At 39.5% G+C, this 25481-nt stretch overlaps 1 protein-coding gene across 1 annotated transcript in view; it reads left to right on the plus strand.

Annotated features, from left to right (window-relative positions):
- Positions 1-15600, plus strand: part of LOC128688848 (zinc finger protein 585B) — a 96458-nt gene extending 80858 nt beyond the window's left edge. Inside the window, exon 5 of the mRNA XM_070085648.1 lies at positions 1647-15600. Within this exon, the coding sequence (XP_069941749.1) occupies positions 1647-3843 (2197 nt within the window). The 3' untranslated portion in view covers positions 3844-15600. The remainder of the gene's footprint in view (positions 1-1646) is intronic.
- The last annotated feature ends 9881 nt before the right edge of the window (positions 15601-25481 follow it).

The raw sequence follows: 25481 nt of genomic DNA on the forward strand, positions 1-25481 counted from the left end.
GTGAAATCTATTGTGGCATTGGGGAGTTCCATGGGGTTGGATGTGAGTTTGGAGGATGTGGAAGAGTTGGTGGAGGACCACAACGAAGAGCTAACCACTGAGGAGCTGCAAGAGCTTCAGCAGGAACAGCAACAGATCACAGCTCAGAATCTTGCTGCAGAGGAGGAGGAAGAAAGATGGAAGAAGGTGCCTTCAGAAATTAAGCAGATTTTTGAAATGTGGGGTAGGATGGAAAGATTTATGGAGAAACATCACCCTGAGAAGGATGTTGCAAGCCATATCAGCAACTTGTACAGTGACAGAGTCTTGGCCCATTTTAGGGAAGTTTTAAAGAGACGTCAGAAACAGAGCTCTCTGGACAGTTTTTTTGCGAGACAGGAGTCCAGTGACTCTCAAGGTGGTCCTAGTGGCATTAAGAAACAGAGAAGAGAAGTAACCCCAGAAAAGCACTTGGTACCTGAGGTGCTGATGGAAGGGGATTCCCCTTCCAAACAGTAATTCAGTCTCTCCTCCTCCAGTCTTCCATACACCAAGAAGAATTGCCAATAAAGGTAAGTGTTATGCTGTTAATGTTTCATTCATCATGTCCCATTGTATTGTTTATGTACTACATCTATATTTCATGTAAAAAAATTTTTATTTGAATACTTCTGGGTGTCAGGAACAGATTAATTGTATTTACATTATTTCTTATGGGGAAAATTGATTCAAAAATCGTCTATTTCAATAATAGTCCCACTTCTAGGAACGGATTAAGGACGATAATTGAGGGACCACTGTACTTCAATTTCATGCTTTACTTCCATGGACATCATCCTCTCTTTCTTCTCAGCACTGTCCTTTTGCACTTACTTTCTTAGGACCCATGGTTAGAAAAAAGAAATTTGTCCTTCCACCACGAGGTAAGCATGTCCACTGGTGATGGTGAGTGTTGTAGTATTCACTGCCATCTAGTGGCAGTGTTCTGAAGCTCACTTGTTATTATAGTATTATTACTTTATTATTATTGTATGTATTATTAGTATATTATTATTATAATGGAGAAGCACTAAACCCATAGGATTATACAGTGCCTGTGGGGGGGAGGGGATGGAAGGTATTCAGGCTTAATTTAGGGAACTGGAGCACAAATACAATTCCCTAGATCAAGAGCCCCTAACGAGCGTCAAGGAACTTCCCTTGAGGGGGGAAACTCACAACCTGAATTTTGGCTCGTATCCAGGAGCAAAAGTCAACTGAGCGATAGCTCATATCCTGAAAAACTCTTAAGGTAGGGCACTCGTAAGCAGAGGTTCCACTGTATTTAGGAATGGATGTGTTAGTATAGAATCTTTATTATAAAAGGTGATACGAGTAATAGAACAGACAAGAGAAACAGGGTAAGGAAAGTTATGAGGTGTCTGTGGAAAGAAAATTTTATTACTGGAGGCAAAAATGGAATGTACCAAAGTATAGTGGTACCAACACTTTTATACGGGTGTGAGGCATGTTTCTTAAATATAACGGCAAGAAAAGGTTGGAGGCAGTGGAAGTTTTTTGCCTCAGATCAATGCATGTTACTGATTTTTACTCTCCATTTTTTCTAGATTCATGGTGATACGAAGATATATCAGAAAGCATCTTTAAAAACCAATCAGTTAAAAAAGGACAGCAGCCATGGATCCACTAGGAGGACAGTCTATATCTCAGGCAACAATTCAACCCACTGTTTGGTATAACTATAGTAATTATAGCGACCTTCTTGTTAACCATCCAGTTCAAGTGCAAGTGGCTGTGCCCACAGTTCAGATGGTTGCTGCACCATCTCAGACACCAACACCTGCTCCCACTCCTGTTCAGACACCCATACCGCAAGATCATGTAGCTATTGTTACTATGGTTCCACAAAAATCAAAAAAATCAAAAAGACCTTCTTCTGATAATCAAGAACGAAATTTTCATTGTGGAAGATGTGGTTCTTCGTTTACGAACAGTTCTAACCTTCGAAGTCATATGCGCATCCATTCTGGTGTTAGACCTTACGTTTGTGTAGAATGTGGGAAATCATTCATTCAGAGTTCTAATTTAAAGGCACATGCCCGTGTACACACAGGTGAGCGTCCTTACCAGTGCTCTGAATGCAGTCAGACATTTTCAAGGTCTTCTCATCTAGTAGGTCACAAACGCACTCATACAGGAGAAAGACCATATATCTGTGGTATCTGTGGAGAAGCTTTTTTTACTTCATCACATTTAAGAAATCATGTGCGACGCCACACTGGAGAAAAACCATATATTTGCCAATGCTGCGGAGAAGCATTTGGTCAAAGTGTTGAACTCAGAGTTCATGTTCGGCATCACACGGGAGAGAAGCCCTTTAATTGCCGGGAATGTGATACGGCATTCATATCTGCTCGAGAGCTTAAGGCACATCGCAAAACACACCACTTGGGTTCTAAACCCTTCAAATGTGAACAGTGTGAAAGATGTTTTCGAACACCTACATTTTTAAATAAACATCAGATACGTTGTAAAGGCCCAAGACCTAAGCGGCCCAAAGGAAGGCCTCGCAAATACCCGAGGCTAGATGGAGAAGAACCTCCATGGAAAAAGCCAAAAAAACGAAAGAACAAACGGCCAGCCGCTCCAACTGACAGAGTTTCTCGGTCTAGAACACGAGCAATGAGAAATGCACAGTTAAAACAGGAAGAGGAGGAGCTACAGGAGGTTGATAAATTAGAACTGTATGATCAGCAGCAACAGCAGCAGGAACATGTGCAAATACAATTAAATGAAGCATGTCATTTGAAACATGAAGGACTGGTATCAGACAATCACATCACTCAGCTTCCTATGGTTCCTATGGTACAAGTGATGCTAGAGAATCTAGGGCATGGAGATGGTCTGGACCATACTCACCCACAAACTTTACTGATTCAGTCAGCATCATCAGCAGTACATGCACTCCATGGTTTATCAGAACAAAACCAGCAGCAGATTGGAGTAATAGATCTTTCAGGTCAGCATTTACATCAGGATGACCAGCAACAGGTTGACTCTGTTCATCAAACACTAACCATGGTTTCTGCTCATCATCCTTTGCCATCAGTATCAGCTAGCCATCAGCATCTACCAGTTATCACTGCTCATCAAGCTGTTTCTGCACACCAGCAGTTAGCAACTGTTGCAGCACATCAAATGCCAGCTGTGTCAGCACATCAACAAATGCCAGTTGTGTCAGCACATCAGCAAATGCCAGTTGTGTCAGCACATCAGCAGATGCAAACTGTGACAGCACATAAGCAATTGCAGACTGTAACAGCACATGCACAGCTGCCAGCTGTGACAGCTCATAAGCAGTTGCCAGCTGTAACAGCACATCAACAAGTAACGGCTGTGACTTCTCATAAGCAAGTTGTTAGTGGTCATCCATTACCAGCAGTAACTGCACATCAGCAAACAGTTAGTGCCCACCAGCAGCTAACAGTTACTGCTCACCCGCAAACAGTGAATGCCCATCACCAATTGCCAGTAGTATCTGCTCATCAACAAGTAATTGGCAACCCTCTTCAGTTGCCTGTTGTTACTGCTCATCAACAGTCTGTAAGTGCCCATCAGCAGATTGTTGTTTCTGCCCATCAGCCTGTTCCAGTTGTAGCAGCTCACCAACAGGGCTTAGTTGTTTCAGCCCATCAAGTGCCTGCTGTGTCTGCACCTAAGGAGAGTGTTCATGGTACAAGTGAAAGTTCCCAGGTGATTTATGGGTCAGGACAGCCATATGTGGTAGATCTCTCCAGCCCAGCTCTTACCACACAAGTTCCCATCATTAACCAAACTGTGACTACTCAGTACACCAGACCATAGTATATTCTTGTTTAAAAAATAATTTTATATAATGATACACAATGTAAAAGCTAATATGGATAAATTGGTTACTCATCTGAATCACATCAGTTCTAGTGAAGTCTATATAACTGTAGGTTGAACTATTTTCGAAGACAAGAGGTGAGCAGAAATGTGTTCTGTGAGCAAGTCTTTTGAAACCTGTGAATGACTTGCCACACTGAAATTTAAAATGCTAGAACATTCATAATGCTGTGTGTGGATATACAGTTTATATTTTGTAACCATACTCACAGGGGTATTTTTTTGCATTTGTAAGTCCACATTATATGTGGTAGAAGCTATGAATGTCTCGATTAGATTTATTATAGTGGTTTGAGACATAAATATAGCTAATATGCATTTCTAAATTATTACTATCTAACTATAAACTTTTGAAACTAACACTTGCAAGCCTAAGAAGACAATATATATATATGATTGCAAATAGTTTTATAACTATGAGCAGCAGCTCTATAAGTTAAATTTATTTTAATTTTAAGGCCATAAATAAGAACTGTGTTCCTACATCAAGTGATGAGATGAAAGGAATAATGTATATTTGAAGATACAAAAAGTTTTATCTTATTCATCACCAAAGCACTGAATTCATGGGCAGTCATAATGTTTCACAAAAAGAATGAATAAGAGTAATTATATAATTTTGTTTTAACATTTTACTCTTTTATGACTATAATATAATTTGTTATTTGTAATATGATTTTGGCAAGTGGATAATCAGTAGAGATACTGATGCATATTTGGAAATCTATGATACCTCACATAAGTTAACTTAACCCTTTGACTGTCGCAAGCCCCTTTCTGAAACTGTCATTCTATGTCGCAAAATTTTTGGGAAAAAAAAATTTTTTCTTAAGAAATGATAGAGAATCTTTTCCCGATGGTAATAACATCAAAAGTATGAAATTTGGTCGAAAACTCGCGGAATTACGCTCCCGTGAAGTTAGCGGTCTCGGCGACATATACGCATCGGCGATTTCGCCGACTTTGAGCCCTGTTTTTAGCCAATTCCTTTGTTCCAGTTGACCAAACTCATAGCTATTTCTTTAGAACTCCATTTTTTTTATATCAGTTGAGTACAAGAAACTGCCCATTTACCAATTTGAACTACCCAATAAAGTGGTCAGAAATTGGCAATTTGGCCAATTTCACACAAATTAAAAAAGATTCCAATTTCAAAATAGGGTCCAGAATAAACAATGTAAAGATTCTTGGCACTAAAATAACATACCCTCTGTTCATTAGTCACGTCTCTAGGCCCCTCTTATATTACTATTGCTTTCTATTTTGATTTTTTATTCATACAAAAAATACAAAATTTACTGTTATGCAGACTAATGCATTATTATAAAAATGGTATAAATAATATCAGTGCACTAGAGAAAGAATATTAGACTCCCCAGTTGACATGTATTGAACGTGTGGTGTGATTTGCTCACTCCTGAACATTGGTAAAAATTGAACATTTCTGCTACTTTGAGCTCAATTTCAAGGTCGTTTTCATTGTGAAACTAATCAAAATCATCTCTATTTCTGTAATATGTTTTCCATCTTATCAAGTGAGACCATGAAAATGAGAATACAACGATAAATACTATACGAAAATACACCTCAAATTCGGCATTTTAATCCAAAAAATGGTGTTTTTTTTTTTTTCTCATGCACTGCATGCTGCAGGATTTTTTTTATGTGGTGCACACTGACCACACATACCCATTCTCTCACATGTGAGCCTTCCAGCTTTCTCCTGCTTGATTTGAAGCCGCTAGAATTTACACGTATTAACACGTCCAAAACAGTGGCGCGTAAGACGTATATATACAACCAAAACAGTCAAAGGGTTAATACCAGGCTCCAGTATACCCAAATAGAGTTGGCCTTTTTCCCTCCACATACACATGCATGCACATACACAAACACACCAACATGGTGGTAAAAGAACTGAATGCTTTGGTTGCATTTGGTTTTTAGGATCACCACCCCTTGTATCTTGATGTTAGACCAGCCCTCATAAACTTAAAAGAAAATGTTAAGAGGAATAAATTACATAAAGAAGCTGGAAAGTAAATCCCAATATATACTGATTGTAAATAGAAGTTTATAAAACTTATCTGGCTTACATATTTATAAGAGGAAAAAGATCAATACTTACCATAGTGCAAAACATTTCGAAAAATAGGTACAATCCAAAGAGGCCAGAAACCAGAAATGTTATTTAAAATAGTGCAGTAGGGGAAGTTAGGAAGTGAGACTCGACCCCCATACACACAAAATGACGAGTACACATGCACAGGAAATTTTGGGCAAAGCTACTGGAGAAAAGTAGATAAAACATTAGACAGCAAAAACCTACTAACCTTCCAGGAAATTTTGGACAAAGCTACTGGAGAAAAGTAGATAAAACATTAGATAGCAAAAACCTACTAACCTCCAAACAGTTTGGTTTGAGATCAGAAAGCTCTTTGATGGAACTCATACATGGGCAGACTGAATTTATTTCTATTTCAGAAGGCTTTTAATAAGCCCCATGATAGTCCAATATAGAAATTATAGAATAAAAGAGGAATGCAAAGCAAACTACCAAAAGATTTGAGATTCTACTGATCTGAAAAAAATGAGAATGCCAAATATTAAAAATTTCCATGTGGGGAAATTTTACTAGCAGAATCCCACAAGGATCAGCACTGACTCCTCCAGCATTGCTGATTTATTGAATGAACATGTTTGCAGATGAGAAATTCTGTGCAAATGGATGATGAAATTTAATGTGAAAAATATTTCTAAAGAAAAAATGGAAGAATCATAAACAGGTCACACAAGGAATATAGATTGTTACAAAATATAGTACAGTACAGTTGAACACCAGAGGGATGTAGGCATTCTAAACTTGTGATCCATCCAACCTTACTGCCTGTGAAAATATAACAAAAATTCCAAGACAAAATACTATGACAGTGCAAATGAAGTTAAAAATAGTACTTGCCAGTTTCTGGTGTTCTTATCAAGTAAAATCATGTCTTGTTAGACTATAAAGCAAAATATTGCCATTAAACTTTAAAAATTATAGGATTTACTATTGCCAAAGAACATAAGGTGTATGCCCATGGTAATACACTTTATCAGTCACTAGTATTGTTTCTTGTCCAGCAACATTAAGTTTGGTAAAGCTCTTATGTGAAATATCAGCATTAAATACAAAAAAAAAAAAAAAATAGTGTCAGGTGGAGAAAGGGATGAAGGAGCAATTGTTAACAAGATATTCACCAGAGGATTACTAAAATGTAATTGTAAGACGTGCTATGTTTGCAAACTTCAAAATAGCATTCATATACGTATATGGATATTGAAATGTTAAATAAATATGTATACAAACTAAGTTTGGGTATAATTGGACTGTGCCACAGTGCAATGTTGTATACATAAAACAAAATAGATACTGTTATATAAAAATGTACAATGCTTAAAAAAATATGTACAGAATAGTTACCAGATCAAAAACAAAAACGAGATATGAAAGAATTTTACTATCATCGCTGAGACATCAAGAGGCTACAATTGTAAACAGAAAAAATAAAGTGATGCCAAAAGAGCACCAGAAATTATTTTTCAGTAAATAGTAGCGCTGTATAGCCCTTGTGGCTTAGCGCTTCTTTTTGATTATAATAATAATAATAATCCATAAATAGTGGTGGAATAAGATAAGAGAGGTAATAAATATTATAGCTACTTGAATATTGCTCAGATATGAAAAACCAATCATTGAAGACCCCTCAGAGGAGGTATATTGATGCTGATAAGTGGCTTGTGATCCAATTAATTGGACCTATCCTCCTCCCTTCCCTTAAACAACCTGATTACTTCCCATTCCTCCAGGTGCTGTATGACCCCGATAGGTTTAGCACTTCCCTACCCATGAACATAATGCTGGTACGTAATAATCATTGAAGACCAGACACCATGATTGTAGTTCTTCCTGTACTCAAAAATAAGTAATCTGATAATGGTCCTGGGCAGATATGTGCTGTTCAGTTAGTTACTCTAGCTTTTTGAGTTGTGAATTGTTCCACGACCTAATGAGCACTGGTACATAGTTGCAAGTGTGATGACTATTAATATAATGTTCTTTATTTCTACAAGTACATACATGTACAAGGTATACAGGCCTAGCTGACATCAGTGACATACTACTATATAGAAAGCCCCATGTTATGCAGAGCATTTCAGACAAATTAGATCAATTTTGTCCTGGGAGCGACCCACACCAGTCGACTAACACCCAGGTACCCATTTTACTGGTGGGTGAACATTGGACAGCAGGTGACTTATTGAAACACATCCTAATGTTTTCCAGCCATTCCTAAGGATCGATCCCTGGACCACAGTGCATTAGCAATCGAGCTACAGGTGTGCAATTTAAAAGTAACTGATAATTTTTTACTAAAAATCTACACCTTTAGTTTAGCTATACATCTGAAGCCACAGGTAGATAACAGCATGTGTGCATACACAACTGAAAAGTGATGCTAGAACATATTTCTTTGTAAATAGTGGTAAATTACTGGAATGTAATCCAGGATAAGATGGTGCATATATTCTACAACAATTAGAATATTCAAAATGTTATGTTGTGTTACTAAACACACAACACCATTAGTATGGTTCTGCTCCTCTAGCTACAACTAAGGGAAACTAATGTAAAAGACGTGGGAGTGATCATGTCAGAGGATCTCGCTTTCAAAGACCATAACGTTGTATCAAACACATCTGCTAGAAAAATGACAGGATGGATAATGAGAACCTTCAAAACTAGGGATGCCAAGCACATGATGACACTCTTCAGGTCACTTGTTCTATCTAGGCTGGGATATTGCTGCACACGAACAGCACCTTTCAAGGCAGGTGAATATGCTGATCTAGAAAGTGTACAGAGAACCTTCACAGCACACAACTGCGATAAAATACCTCAGTTACTGGGAATGCTTGAAGTTCCTCAACTTATACTCCCTAGAATGCAGGTGGGAGAGATACATGATAATATACACTTGGAAAATCCTAGATGGATTAGTACCAAACTTGCACACGAAAGTCAGTCTCTGTGATAGCAAAAGACTCGGCAGATAACGCAGCATCCCCCCCAATGAAAAGCAGGGGTGCCACTAGTACGACGAGAGACAACACAAGTGTCGGGCCCAAGACTGTTCAACCGCCTCCCAGCATACATAAGGGGGATCACCAACAGACACCTGGCTGTCTTCAAGAAAGCACTGGACAGGCACCTGACCAGCCGGGCTGTGGTTTGTACGTCGGGTTGCATGCGACCAGCAGTAACAGCCTGGTTGATCAGGCCCTGATCCATCATGGGGCCTGGTCACAGACTGGGCTGCAGGGGCATTGACCCCCAAAACCCTCTCCAGGTATACAAATAGGCAATATTATACAAGTTATTGCTTTGTAATGATTTTGGGTTTAGTGCTTCATTTGATTATATTATTATTACATAAGCTATTGCATATACAACAGAAGAGGTAATGGGAAAAATTTCTTTATAAATACAGTGGCTGATTGTTGAAATGAAATCAGAGATATAGTATGTGCCAAAAACCACTGGTAATTTTAAGATCTTTAACATTAAATTTATAATGAAAGATGAGACAACATAAGCAGGTCTACTGCCAGTAGGTTAGCAAATGTACCTTACACTTTTCTTCTCATTTCTTGATGTGCTGAATTACATAGATTTAGTTTTTTTTTTCTTTTGTGAATATAATAAGAATTCTCCACCTTACAGCCTTCATGGAGCCAATAAAGTATATAAATTGCTAAGAACATCTAAACATGTACACAGTGATACATGGTAATATGTATGTAGAAAGTACTTGAGGGCCTAATCCCAAATCTGCACACTTCCATAACAACATGCTGGAGTAAGTGTGATAGAAGGAGGGTGTTCAATAAACCTAGTGAAAAGCACGGATGCCTTAGGCACAATAAGAAAATATATCAACATCTGTGATCCCAGACTATTCAACATTTTGCCAAAAGATATCAGAAACACTGCTGGGACAAGTATAGAATTCTTCAAGAGGAAGTTGGACAGGTATCTCCAAGTGCCAGAGCTGTATAGTCCTTGTGGCTTAGCGCTTCTTTTTTGATTATAATAATAATAATCCAAGTGCCAGATCAACCAGGCTGTGATGGATGTGGGCCACCAGCAACTACAGACAAGCACCAGACAAGCCTGGCCCAGGGCCAGGCTCTGGGAGTAGAAAAACTCCTGAAACTCAATAAAGATGTATTAATGTATATGCTATTGGAATTGTGCAGCATGTGAAATACCTTGAAACAGAATAAGGGACAGTGGTGTCACAAGGACTAGATATATCTTGTATCTTTGTGTTGTCAAGGCCTTCTCATGGTGTGAGCACACACGTCTTTTCTGAGCCTTTATTTTCTTTAAGATAAATTATTTCTAAGTTGTGATTGTGATAGCCAGGCTTCACCCAAGATGGAATTCATTGGGCTGGAGCTGTAACCTGTGAGTTGGCTGGCTTGAAGCAGTATTATGGGCATTCATGGTGTCATCTTCATTCAGTTTCAACTCATACCCGTAAAACTCCACATGAGAATCACAATCCTCACCGTTAGCACCCTTAGTTGTTAGCAATATATGGTTAATTGTGGTGGGAGTGAGAAATTCACATCTGCAAGACATGGTTACCAAAAGCTGAGAGGGTAGCTGTTCCCCCATCATACTCTGCCTGAGGAAGGATTTTTTTATATGTTGTGGCATGCATAACTGCGATAAAGCACCTCAATTACTGGGAACGTTTGAAGTTCCTAAACCTGTACTCCTTAGAACGCAGGCGGGAGAGATACATGATTATATACACTTGTAAAATCCTAGATGGATTAGTACCAAACTTGCACACTAAAATCACTCCCTACGAAAGCAAAAGACTCGGCAGATGATGCAACGTCCCCCCAATGGAAAGCAGGGGTGCCACTAGCACGATAAGAGACAACACAATAAGTGTGAGGGGACCAAGACTGTTCATCTGCCTCCCAGCACACTTAAGGGGGATTACCAATACACCTCTGGCTGTCTTCAAGCAGGCACCTAGAGTCAGAACCTGACCAGCCGGGCTGTGGGTTGTACGCTGACTGCATGGAGTTAGCAGTAACAGCCTGGTTGATCAGGCCCTGGTCCACCATGAGGCCTGGTCACAGACCAGGCCGTGGGGGCATTGACCTCCGGAACTCTCTCCGGGTATACTCCAGGTATACACTCAGTGTGCAGACCTATTCTCTCATATCTAGGTCTGAATTTTCTGCTTACAGCAGATCTGGAGATGCTGTGATTTATGCATGCAGGTACATCACCAATATTCAATTTTAGGATATACTGTACTGGTATGTGAGCGACACTTTGAGGGTTAATGATAATTTTTTTTCTCAGTTGGCTATGAACCACAGACTAGTATTAGTCATGATATTGTAGCAGAAATTTAAACTCTTCTTTCACCTTTCCCATTAAATAGCCCTTATAGTGTACTTAATTGTAATCTTTCTTCCCCAATTTGTTAGAGCTGGCATTATGATTAGAGGGAGTGAAGGGCAGGAGGAGAAAATTCTGTGTTATCCCCTTAGATTGAACCTGATTGCCTCCTGTTTCCCCAGCTGTTTAACTTCCATTGATTTAATGCTTTTCCTGGGAACAATGATCTTTTCATCTCTTCTCCTTCTCTCTCTATCACCTTTCCTTTTCATCTTTTTTTCCCTTACCCTCTCTACCTCCTTTATCTCCCTTTCCTCCCCCTCCCTCTTTTCCTTGTCTCCATTCCCCTGCCTACATATGAACAACTTTCTTTACATCTTTGTTGCCCCTGTCTACCTAGCAGTAAAACTGGGTATCCATATATTAGCTAATTTTTGTGGATTGCATCAGGAGAAAATTGTCTTAGAAAATTCTGGTACTACTGGAATGGCTCACGAAATCGTAATAACACGATTACAAACAAACCACAATATGGGTGGGGCTTGAATTCATGGCAAGTGAGTTCAAGCCCCACCCATACCATAGTTTGACTGCTGGAATGTTATTTCCCATTAAGAAATCACTCCAGTCCTATGTGTAAGGAACTCCAGTAATTGCTGGAAGTATTCCAGTGTTAAGTGAAAGGTATCAGTATACCTAATGATAGCTGATGAAAGAAGCAATTCCCCTCCCTTCCTTTGTTTCCCTCATGCCAGATTTATAAATATTCTAGGCCTGTATCTCTTGTATCTTCCCCCCACCCCACTCTCCCACTCATTCCTCCCCCCCCTCTCTCTCTGTCTCTGTCTCTCTGTCTGTCTCTGTCTGTCTCTGTCTGTCTCTGTCTGTCTCTGTCTGTCTCTGTCTGTCTCTGTCTGTCTGTCTCTCTCTCTCTCTCTCTCTCTCTCTCTCTCTCTCTCTCTCTCTCTCTCTCTCTCTCTCTGTCTCTCTCTGTCTCTCTCTGTCTCTCTCTCTGTCTCTGTCTCTCTCTCTGTCTCTCTGTCTCTCTCTCTGTCTCTCTGTCTCTCTGTCTGTCTGTCTGTCTGTCTCTCTCTCTCTCTCTCTCTCTCTCTCTCTCTCTCTCTCTCTCTCTCTCTCTCTCTCTCTCTCTCTCTCTCTCTCTCTCTCTCTCTCTCTCTCTCTCTCTCTCTCTCTCTCTGTCTCTCTCTCTGTCTCTCTCTCTGTCTCTCTCTCTCTGTCTCTCTCTCTCTGTCTCTCTCTCTCTCTCTCTCTCTCTGTCTCTCTCTCTCTCTCTCTCTCTCTCTCTCTCTCTCTCTCTCTCTCTCTCTCTCTCTCTCTCTCTCTCTCTCTCTCTCTCTCTCTCTCTCTCTCTCTCTCTCTCGTTAAAAAATAATGGGCCTAATAAAGGTAGTGTATTTTTATATTATAAATTAACAAGAATTTTGCTAAAAGACTGTAGGAACTTAACACATGTTTATGGTATTTTTAAACAAAACTACGTAATATACAAGTAATTCATAGCCTGGAAATTAGGAGAAGGTGCGGGATTACCAAAACTATTATCCAGAGGGCTGAGGAGGGGTTGTTGAGGTGGTTTGGACATGTAGAGAGAATGGAACAAAACAGAATGACTTTGAGAGTGTATAAATCTGTAGTGGAAGGAAGGCGGGGTAGGGGTCAGCCTAGGAAAGGTTGGAGGGAGGGGTAAAGGAGGTTTTGTGTGCAAGGGGCTTGGACTTCCAACAAGCATGTGTGAGCGCATTTGATAGGAGTGAATGGAGGCAAATGGTTTTTAATGCTTGACGTGCTGTTGGAGTGTGAACAAAGTAACATTTATGAAGGGATTCAGGGAAACCGGCAGGCTGGACTTGAGTCCTGGAGATGGGAAGTACAGTGTCTGCACTCTGAAGGAGGGGTGTTAATGTTGCAGTTTTATAACTGTAGTGTAAAGCACCCCTCTGGCAAGACAGTGATGGAGTGATTGATGATGAAAGTTTTTCTTTTTCAGGCCACCCTGCCTTGGTGGGAATCGGCCGATGTGTTAATAAATAAAAAAATAATTCCTGTCAACAAAATAGATGCATTCTGATAACCATACCCAAAGCAAAAACTTGTTTTCCCAAAGGTACCCATCACTGAGATACTATATAATCAAGGGAAAAATTATTTTGTATGAAAGCAGTTATATATAATTATACATTTCAGGTATTCAGACCAAAAGCAAGAAAATTTACTTTGCCTAATACAAAATAATGGATTCTTTCTTCTGTACTGTAATCATGCATCAACCTTTTAACAATAATTCTGGGGTGCCAATTATTTCACAACAAACTATTGAGTGAATGTGTAGATTGTACTGAATCACACAACTGTTAAATGAACTAGTTTCCATTTAATTTTTATGAATTATAATTTGGTAAAGTAGGGTCTGTATATCATATCTTAAGATATCTGAATGAGAGGGAAAGGGGAGGATGTAAAACAGAAAAGCATGAGTTTATCAACATACATAATAAAAATGTCCTTTTTATTATAGAGAGACACAGGTACCACTCACATTGAGAGGGTTGGAACTGTCCTGGCTGTTCAGTCCATTTACTTAATGTACATTAATTATTATTTTCAGTGCCTGGCCTGGGCTAATCTTTAGTTTTTATGATTGTAACTCAGTCTCTGTCACCATATTATCAAGATAAATCCTTTTAGTGATTTAATCTACAATGTGATAATTGCAAATTTATTTTTTATTTTCAGGATAAATTATACGATATAGTGATAATTTAGTACAGTATTTTAAATAACTGCCAAAGGTATTCTTTTATGAGTTACAAGCATTGCTGCTTGTATTATCTGATTTTGTTTTTTAACAAATTAGCCTTCCTCTAGACAGCCACAATATATTTAATTGCTGTTCTTACATTAATTTTTATGTCTTTAAATGCAGGATCAAGGTTTGTCAGTACATATAGTAAGAAAGAAATTAAAAAGAAAGCTTTTTTTGTAACATGAAACAGTTAATATAAATACCATATCAAGATGACAGACGTATTTAAAGAATGGGTAAGATGCCAGCAAGTCATGTTATTCAGAATCTCATTGTTTTGTTATTTATTAACAGTGATTAAATATTCACTTTCTAAATTCTGAAAATAGAAACAAGGGGCCTTTCAAAAACAAAGTGCCTGATATATTACTCATCAGTTGTAATGCCATTATTAATTTATCTGATACTTATTTTATACCATGGCTGTACTTAATTTGTAGACTGTTTTGCATTTTCTTAAAAGATAATAGTATTTAATATTTTAAAATGTAACACACTACATAAATGCAAAATTGAAATGTGGATGGCATTGCAATGATGTATTTTTTTCTTTTTAACTTTGATTGTTTAAATAAAATTCTGAGTAATGTGCTTGTACAGTTTTGTAACATGGCACAGTATGTACTGTATACTGTACATAAATTTTTTTATAACTACAAAAATTTGTTTTCCAGCTAACTACTCACAGGACCTACTCAAGCAATAAATATAAATTTTTCTTCCTCCTGAGCATGTCTCAGTGTTGCATTTTACCCAGGAATGTAAGTTTTTATATTATTTAATGTCACCAGTTTCAAAGCTGTCACACCTTACTTCAATGATTGGAACTTTGGTGATGTTGATTTATCAAAGTTTTACTGCAATGTTTTACACTTGCAATTTTGTTCATACACTGTGACTATCATTCTCTTGTATTCAATTCAAATTATTTTTTCTCTTTTTAAATTTGTGACTGATAATGAATTAGTAATGAATTAATGGTGTTAGAAACGTGACAAAGACAATTGTAATAGTTTTTAGACAAAAATTTATTTGTTTTTACCAATAATCAAAACAGTGATATAGAAATGTATTTAGTATTCAAATTAATCTTAATACTGAAGACACTTTAGGAGAAAATTCTTCAGATCTGACATGTTTATGACATGACAAATGTATATAAAAAAACAGTGGACATTATTGGTAGTTTTTTGAAATAATATGCAATATGAGTGATCCTGCACTTGTAGTTTGTTTCAACTTTACAAATACAATTGTTACTTGGGTAAATTATTTTGTCTTGCTCATCTTTAAATTTGTTTTAACAACTCCCTTAATTAATAGATTTTACATCATGGTTGCCATACCTTGTTACATTATGCATCTTGCATACTGTGAAATAAAATTATATTACTCTGTAGTGCTTTATTTTTATATTTCCATAGCATAATAGGTTTCCTTAAAACTACTGTACTCCTAAGTTGTGTTCATTGCCATTAATACATCAAAACTGGTCTTAGGTATGTGAGACCTTAGGGTGATTATGCTGAAATGTTGTGTTCATAAGTATGATCTTTCCATATGTACATGCATCGTGTATTTCTGCCATTGAGATCTTAACTTGTGTGAGAAACACAAGAAATAGAGTACAGTATCCCTGTCTTATATCCTAGTTAAGAAATGAAATTACTTATACATTGAAAAATATGCTTAAGCACTATAATACGAGTATTCTGGGTATGAAAAAGATAAGCTTAATTCATTGCTGTATGTATATTCTCTTGAAATCAGTTGACAGGCTGGAGGGAATATGTTTATAATGAACCATCAGTAAATTTAGGCAACTGCCTAATTGTATCAGGCATGATTTTATTCAAATTTTATTCTCTATAATATTACAATGCTGAGTTTACAGAATTTGGTTATTGTGTGGTTTACATGTAGTAAAATAATGATTACAGAGGGTGCCACTAGAACACCTAGCATGGCTAGGCATTTTGGGCAGACTTAGATTAATTCTTAAATTTAAAATATTACAAATTATGAGGTATGTTGGTATTATGGCTAAGTGACTAAATACTAGTTTGTGAGTTTAGCAATGTGAATGCTTTTGTTTTGGCACAGTACATAGTTTCAGTATTGGAGTATCACAGGCCAACTTATGACTAGTTAGGATTCATTATTTTAAGATTGAGATTGATATTTCTGTTTATGGTCAAATGGGTGAGTGAGTGTAAGTGTGAACCACCAGGTGGTATTCGTGTAATTAGTTGACGGGGTGTATCAGGGAGATAAGATGCTTTCTAATGGTAGTTTTGAAGGTGTTGAATGTGCCTGCAGTTCTAGAGTTTTCAGGTAGGGTGTTCCAGATTTTAGGGCCTTCGACATACATTGAATTTTTGTAAAGGTTTAGTCGGACACGGGGAATGTCATAGAGATGTTTGTGTCTGGTGTTATGCCAGTTGGTTCTGTCACAACTATCAAGAAAGCATTTTAGGTCAAGGTTAATATTGGAATTTAAGGTCCTGTAGATGTAGATTGCACAGTAGTAAGTGTGGATGTACTGAACAGGGAGTAAGTTTAGATCTGTGAAGAGGGGGGGGTGTTGCCAGGGATGGGATTTAGTGATTATTCTTACTGCAGCTTTTTCTTGGGTTATTATTGGCTTTAGGTGTCTTGCTGCAGTTGATCCCCAAGCACAAATAGCATAGGTGAGGTATGCATAAATAAGCGAGTGGTATAGTGTGAGAAGGGCATTTTGCGGCATGTAGTATCGTATCTTGGAGAGACCCCACAAGTGTTTAAAGGGAAACTGGTTAGCCTGACTTTAGTCCTGGAGGTGGGAAGTACAGTACCTGCACTTTAAAGGAGGGGTTTGGGATATTGGCTGCTTGGAGTGACATCTAAACTCTCATATCTGCACACCTTTGCAAAGACAGTGATTATGTGTGAATGATGGAGTTTACCTGGAGAGAGTTCCGGGGGTCAACGCCCCCGCGGCCCGGTCTGTGACCAGGCCTCCTGGTGGATCAGAGCCTGATCAACCAGGCTGTTGCTGCTGGCTGCACGCAAACCAACGTACGAGCCACAGCCCGGCTGGTCAGGAACCGACTTTAGGTGCTTGTCCAGTGCCAGCTTGAAGACTGCCAGGGGTCTGCTGGTAATCCCCCTTATGTATGCTGGGAGGCAGTTGAACAGTCTCGGGCCCCTGACACTTATTGTATGGTCTCTTAACGACCTTGTGACACCCTTGCTTTTCATTGGGGAGGATGTTGCATCGTCTGCCAAGTCTTTTGCTTTCGTAGTGAGTGATTTTCGTGTGCAAGTTCGGTACTAGTCCCTCTAGGATTTTCCAGGTGTATATAATCATGTAGTGTTAGAGTGTTCAGCAGAAGTTTGTGGTTACAGGAAAGTGGGTGCGGGAGGGAAGAGGAGCAATTGGTGGAAGGATGATGTAAAGAGAGTAGTAAGGGAGAAAAAGTTAGCATTTGAGAAGTTTTTACAAAGTAGAAGTGATGCAAGGAGGGAAGAGTATATGGAGAAAAAGAGAGAGGTTAAGAGAGTGGTGAAGCAATGTAAAAAGAGAGCAAATGAGAGAGTGGGTGAGATGTTATCAACAAATTTTGTTGAAAATAAGAAAAAGTTTTGGAGTGAGATTAACAAGTTAAGAAAGCCTAGAGAACAAATGGATTTGTCAGTTAAAAATAGGAGAGGAGAGTTATTAAATGGAGAGTTAGAGGTATTGGGAAGATGGAGGGAATATTTTGAGGAATTGTTAAATGTTGATGAAGAGAGGGAAGCTGTGATTTCGTGTATAGGGCAAGGAGGAATAACATCTTGTAGGAGTGAGGAAGAGCCAGTTGTGAGTGTGGGGGAAGTTCGTGAGGCAGTAGGTAAAATGAAAGGGGGTAAGGCAGCCGGGATTGATGGGATAAAGATAGAAATGTTAAAAGCAGGTGGGGATATAGTTTTGGAGTGGTTGGTGCAATTATTTAATAAATGTATGGAAGAGGGTAAGGTACCTAGGGATTGGCAGAGAGCATGCATAGTTCCTTTGTATAAAGGCAAAGGGGATAAAAGAGAGTGCAAAAATTATAGGGGGATAAGTCTGTTGAGTATACCTGGTAAAGTGTATGGTAGAGTTATAATTGAAAGAATTAAGAGTAAGACGGAGAATAGGATAGCAGATGAACAAGGAGGCTTTAGGAAAGGTAGGGGGTGTGTGGACCAGGTGTTTACAGTGAAACATATAAGTGAACAGTATTTAGATAAGGCTAAAGAGGTCTTTGTGGCATTTATGGATTTGGAAAAGGCGTATGGCAGGGTGGATAGGGGGGCAATGTGGCAGATGTTGCAAGTGTATGGTGTAGGAGGTAGGTTACTGAAAGAAGTGAAGAGTTTTTACAAGGATAGTGAGGCTCAAGTTAGAGTATGTAGGAAAGAGGGAAATTTTTTCCCAGTAAAAGTAGGCCTCAGACAAGGATGTGTGATGTCACCGTGGTTGTTTAATATATTTATAGATGGGGTTGTAAGAGAAGTAAATGCGAGGGTCTTGGCAAGAGGCATGGAGTTAAAAGATAAAGAATCACACACAAAGTGGGAGTTGTCACAGCTGCTCTTTGCTGATGACACTGTGCTCTTGGGAGATTCTGAAGAGAAGTTGCAGAGATTGGTGGATGAATTTGGTAGGGTGTGCAAAAGAAGAAAATTAAAGGTGAATACAGGAAAGAGTAAGGTTATGAGGATAACAAAAAGATTAGGTGATGAAAGATTGGATATCAGATTGGAGGGAGAGAGTATGGAGGAGGTGAACGTATTCAGATATTTGGGAGTGGACGTGTCAGCGGATGGGTCTGTGAAAGATGAGGTGAATCATAGAATTGATGAGGGAAAAAGAGTGAGTGGTGCACTTAGGAGTCTGTGGAGACAAAGAACTTTGTCCTTGGAGGCAAAGAGGGGAATGTATGCGAGTATAGTTTTACCAACGCTCTTATATGGGTGTGAAGCGTGGGTGATGAATGTTGCAGCGAGGAGAAGGCTGGAGGCAGTGGAGATGTCATGTCTGAGGGCAATGTGTGGTGTGAATATAATGCAGAGAATTCGTAGTTTGGAAGTTAGGAGGAGGTGCGGGATTACCAAAACTGTTGTCCAGAGGGCTGAGGAAGGGTTGTTGAGGTGGTTCGGACATGTAGAGAGAATGGAGCGAAACAGAATGACTTCAAGAGTGTATCAGTCTGTAGTGGAAGGAAGGCGGGGTAGGGGTCGGCCTAGGAAAGGTTGGAGGGAGGGGGTAAAGGAGGTTTTGTGTGCGAGGGGCTTGGACTTCCAGCAGGCATGTGTGAGCGTGTTTGATAGGAGTGAATGGAGACAAATGGTTTTTAATACTTGACGTGCTGTTGGAGTGTGAGCAAAGTAACATTTATGAAGGGATTCAGGGAAACCGGCAGGCCGGACTTGAGTTCTGGAGATGGGAAGTACAGTGCCTGCACTCTGAAGGAGGGGTGTTAATGTTGCAGTTTAAAAACTGTAGTGTAAAGCACCCTTCTGGCAAGACAGTGATGGAGTGAATGATGGTGAAAGTTTTTCTTTTTCGGGCCACCCTGCCTTGGTGGGAATCGGCCAGTGTGATAATAAAAAAAAAAAATAAAATATGTATATATATATATATATATATACAGTGGACCCCCGCATAACGATGGCATCACATAGCGATTAATCCGCATACCGCTTGCTTTAATCGCAAAAATTTTGCCGCGCATACCGCTTAAAAACCCGCTCACCGATTTTCGTCCGAGACGCGTCCAATGTGCGCCCTCAGCCAGCCTCACATGTGCCGCCCATGCCATTGTTTACCAGCCAGCCTCCGCGGTAACATCCAAGCATACAATCGGAATATTTCGTATTATTACAGTGTTTTCGGTGCTGTTTCTGGAAAATAAGTGACCATGGGCCCCAAGAAAGCTTCTAGTGCCAACCGTACAGCAATAAGGGTGAGAATTCCAATAGAAATGAAGGAAGAGATCATTGATAAGTATGAAAGTGGAGTGCGTATCGCCGACCTGGTCAGGTTGTACAAGAAACCCCAATCAACCATCGCTACTATTGTGGGCACCAGAAAGGCAATCAAGGAAGCTGTTCTTGCCAAAGGTTCAACTGTGTTTTCGAAACAAAGATCGCAAGTGATGGAAGATGTTGAGAGACTCTTATTGGTGTGGATAAATGAAAAACAGCTAGCAGGAGATAGCATCTCTCAAGCGATCATATGTGAAAAGGCTAGGAAGTTGCATCAGGATTTAATTAAAAAAATGCCTGCAACTAGTGATGATGTGAGTGAATTTAAGGCCAGCAAAGGTTGGTTTGAGAGATTTAAGAAGCATAGTGGCATACATAGTGTGATAAGGCATGGTGAGGCTGCCAGTTCGGACCACAAAGCGGCTGAAAAATATGTGCATGAATTCAAGGAGTACATAGACAGTGAAGGACTGAAACCTGAACAAGTGTTTAATTGTGATGAAACAGGCCTGTTTTGGAAGAAAATGCCAAGCAGGACCTACATTACTCAGGAGGAAAAGGCACTCCCAGGACATAAGCCTATGAAAGACAGGCTTACTTTGTTGATGTGTGCCAATGCTAGTGGTGATTGCAAAGTTAAGCCTTTATTAGTGTATCACTCTGAAACTCCCAGAGCGTTCAGGCAAAAGAATGTCCTCAAGGATAATTTGTGTGTGCTGTGGAGGGCAAACAGTAAGGCATGGGTCACTAGGGACTTTTTCTATAACTGGTTACACCATGCATTTGCACCCAATGTGAAAGATTACCTAACTGAAAAGAAATTAGAACTTAAGTGCCTCCTGGTGTTAGACAATGCCCCTGGTCATCCTACAGACGTGGCAGAGCGACTTTATGGGGACATGAGCTTCATTAAGGTGAAGTTTTTGCCTCCTAATACCACTCCTCTCCTGCAGCCCATGGACCAGCAGGTTATTGCAAACTTCAAAAAACTGTACACAAAAGCTCTGTTTGAAAGGTGCTTTGTAGTGACCTCAGAAACTCAACTGACTCTTAAGAGAGTTTTGGAGAGAGCACTTTAATATCCTCAATTGTGTAAACCTTATAGGTAAGGCTTGGGAGGGAGTGACTAAGAAGACCTTGAACTCTGCTTGGAAGAAACTGTGGTCAGAATGTGTAGACAAAAGGGATTTTGAAGGGTTTGAGGCTAACCCTGAGAGGATTATGCCAGTTGAGGAATCCATTGTGGCACTGGGAAAGTCCTTGGGGTTGGAGGTTAGTGGGGAGGATGTGGAAGAGTTGGTGGAGGAGGACAATGAAGAACTAACCACTGATGAGCTGATAGATCAACTTCAAGAGCAAGAGGCCAGACCTGAGGAAACTGGTTCAGAGGAGGGGAGAGAGAAATTGAAGAAGTTGCCTACTACAAAGATTAAGGAAATGTGTGCAAAGTGGCTTGAAGTGCAAACCTTTTTTGATGAAAATCACCCTCACACAGCTATTGCAAGCCGTGTTGGCAACCTGTACACTGACAATGTTGTGAAACACTTTAGGGAAGTCATAAAGGAACGAGAGGTACAGGCCACTATGGACAGATATGTTGTGCGAAAGAAGTCCAGTGACTCTGAAGCTGGTCCTAGTGGCATTAAAAGAAGAAGGGAAGTAACCCCAGAAAAGGACTCGACACCTCAAGTCTTAATGGAAGGGGATTCCCCTTCTAAACACTAACACTCTCTCTCCCCTCCTCCCATCCCATCAATCATCACCAGATCTTCAATAAAAGTAAGTGTCATGTAAGTGTGCATGCCTTTTTCAGTTTGTGTGTATTAAAATTAACATTTCATGTGGTAAAAAATTTTTTTTTTCATACTTTTGGGTGTCTTGCACGGATTAATTTTATTTCCATTATTTCTTATGGGGAAAATTCATTCACATACCGATTATTTCGCATAACAATTACCCCTCTTGCACGGATTAAAATCGGTATGCGGGGGTCCACTGTATATATATATATATATATATATATATATATATACATATATATATATATATATATATAATATATATATATATATTATATATATATATACTGAAAGCAGTGAAGAGTTTTTACGAGGATAGTGAGGCTCAAGTTAGAGTATGTAGGAAAGAGGGAAATTTTTTCCCAGTAAAAGTAGGCCTTAGACAAGGATGTGTGATGTCACCGTGGTTGTTTAATATATTTATAGATGGGGTTGTAAGAGAAGTAAATGCGAGGGTCTTGGCAAGAGGCGTGGAGTTAAAAGATAAAGAATCACACACAAAGTGGGAGTTGTCACAGCTGCTCTTTGCTGATGACACTGTGCTCTTGGGAGATTCTGAAGAGAAGTTGCAGAGATTGGTGGATGAATTTGGTAGGGTGTGCAAAAGAAGAAAATTAAAGGTGAATACAGGAAAGAGTAAGGTTATGAGGATAACAAAAAGATTAGGTGATGAAAGATTGAATATCAGATTGGAGGGAGAGAGTATGGAGGAGGTGAACGTATTCAGATATTTGGGAGTGGACGTGTCAGCGGATGGGTCTATGAAAGATGAGGTGAATCATAGAATTGATGAGGGAAAAAGAGTGAGTGGTGCACTTAGGAGTCTGTGGAGACAGAGAACTTTGTCCTTGGAGGCAAAGAGGGGAATGTATGAGAGTATAGTTTTACCAACGCTCTTATATGGGTGTGAAGCGTGGGTGATGAATGTTGCAGCGAGGAGAAGGCTGGAGGCAGTGGAGATGTCATGTCTGAGGGCAATGTGTGGTGTGAATATAATGCAGAGAATTCGTAGTTTGGAAGTTAGGAGGAGGTGCGGGATTACCAAAACTGTTGTCCAGAGGGCTGAGGAAGGGTTGTTGAGGTGGTTCGGACATGTAGAGAGAATGGAGCGAAATAGAATGACTTCAAGAGTGTATCAGTCTGTAGTGGAAGGAAGGCGGGGTAGGGGTCGGCCTAGGAAGGGTTGGAGGGAGGGGGTAAAGGAGGTTTTGTGTGCGAGGGGCTTGGACTTCCAGCAGGCATGCGTGAGCGTGTTTGATAGGAGTGAATGGAGACAAATGGTTTTTAATACTTGACGTGCTGTTGGAGTGTGAGCAAAGTAACATTTATGAAGGGATTCAGGGAAACCGGCAGGCCGGACTTGAGTCCTGGAGATGGGAAGTACAGTGCCTGCACTCTGAAGGAGGGGTGTTAATGTTGCAGTTTAAAAACTGTAGTGTAAAGCACCCTTCTGGCAAGACAGTGATGGAGTGAATGATGGTGAAAGTTTTTCTTTTTCGGGCCACCCTGCCTTGGTGGGAATCGGCCGGTGTGATAATAAAATAATAAATATATATATATATATATATATATATATATATATATATATATATATATATATATATATATATATATATATATATATATATATATATATATATATATATCTTTCTTTCAACACACCAGCCGTATCCCACCAAGGCGGGGTGGCCCAAAAGGAAAAACAAAAGTTTCTCCTTTCACATTTAGTAATATATACAGGAGAAGGGGTTACTAGCCCCTTGCTCCTGGCATTTTAGTCGCCTCTTACAACACGCATAGCTTACGGAGGAAGAATTTTGTTCCACTTCCCCATGGAGATAAGAGGAAATAAACAAGAACAAGAGCTAGTAAGAAAATAGAAGAAAACCCAGAGGGGTGTGTATACATATGCTTGTACATGTATGTGTAGTGTGACCTAAGTGTAAGCAGAAGTAGCAAGACATACCTGAAACCTTGCATGTTTATGAGACAGAAAAAACACCAGCAATCCTACCATTGTGTAAAACAATTACAGGCTTCCGTTTTACACTCACTTGGCAGGACGGTAGTACCTCCCTGGGCGGTTGCTGTCTACCAACCCACTACCTAAATATATATATATATATATATACAGTGGACCCCCGCATAACGATGGCATCACATAGCGATTATTTCGCATACCGCTTACTTTAATTGCAAAAATTTTGCCTCACATACCGCTTAAAAACCCGCTTACCGATTTTCTTCCGAGACGCGCTCACATGTTCCGCCGGTGGCATTGTTTACCAGCCAGCCTCCGCGGTAACATCCAAGCATACAATCGGAATATTTCGTATTATTACAGTGTTTTCGGTGCTGTTTCTGGAAAATAAGTGACCATGGGCCCCAAGAAAGCTTCTAGTGCCAACCCTGTGGTAAAAAGGGTGAGAATTAGTATGGAAATTAAGAAAGATTTTGAAGGGTTTGGGGCTAACCCTGAGAAGCCTATGCCAGTTGTGGAATCCATTGTGCCTACTTCAAAAATTAAGGAAATGTGTGCACAGTGGGTTGAACTGCAAACCTTTATGGATGAAAATCACCCTGACACAGCTGTTGCAAGCCGTGCTGGTGACTATTTCAATGACAATGTTGTGGCCCATTTTAGACAAATCGTAAAGGAACGGGAGGTACAGAGCTCTATGGACAGATTTGTTGTGCGACAGAGGTCCAGTGACTCTCAAGCTGGTCCTAGTGGCATTAAAAGAAGAAGGGAAGTAACCCCGGAAAAGGACTTGCTACCTCAAGTCCTAATGGGAGGGGATTCCCCTTCTAAACAGTAAGAAGATAATGCTCTCCCCTCCTCCCATCCCATCAATCATCACCAGATCTTCAATAAAAGTAAGTGTCATGTAAGTGTGCATGCCTTTTTCAGTTTGTGTGTATTAAAATTAACATTTCATGTGGTAAAAAATTTTTTTTTTCATACTTTTGGGTGTCTTGCACGGATTAATTTTATTTCCATTATTTCTTATGGGGAAAATTCATTCACATAACGATTATTTCGCATAACAATTACCCCTCTTGCACGGATTAAAATCGTTAACCGGGGGTCCACTGTATATATATATATATATCTACCTCTTACTCTAGCTGTGTATGTATATATATATATATATATATATATATATATATATATATATATATATATATATATATATATATATATATTCTTTCAACACACCAGCCGTATCCCACCGAGGTGGGGTGGCCCAAAAGGAAAAACAAAAGTTTCTCCTTTCATATTTAGTAATATATACAGGAGAAGGGGTTTCTAGCCCCTTGCTCCTGGCATTTTAGTCGCCTCTTACAACACGCATAGCTTACGGAGGAAGAATTCTGTTCCACTTCCCCATGGAGATAAGAGGAAATAAACAAGAACAAGAGCTAGTAAGAAAATAGAAGAAAACCCAGAGGGGTGTGTATACATATGCTTGTACATGTATGTGTAGTG

Source organism: Cherax quadricarinatus, chromosome 16 (assembly GCF_038502225.1).
Source record: "Cherax quadricarinatus isolate ZL_2023a chromosome 16, ASM3850222v1, whole genome shotgun sequence".
Taxonomy (NCBI): domain Eukaryota; kingdom Metazoa; phylum Arthropoda; class Malacostraca; order Decapoda; family Parastacidae; genus Cherax; species Cherax quadricarinatus.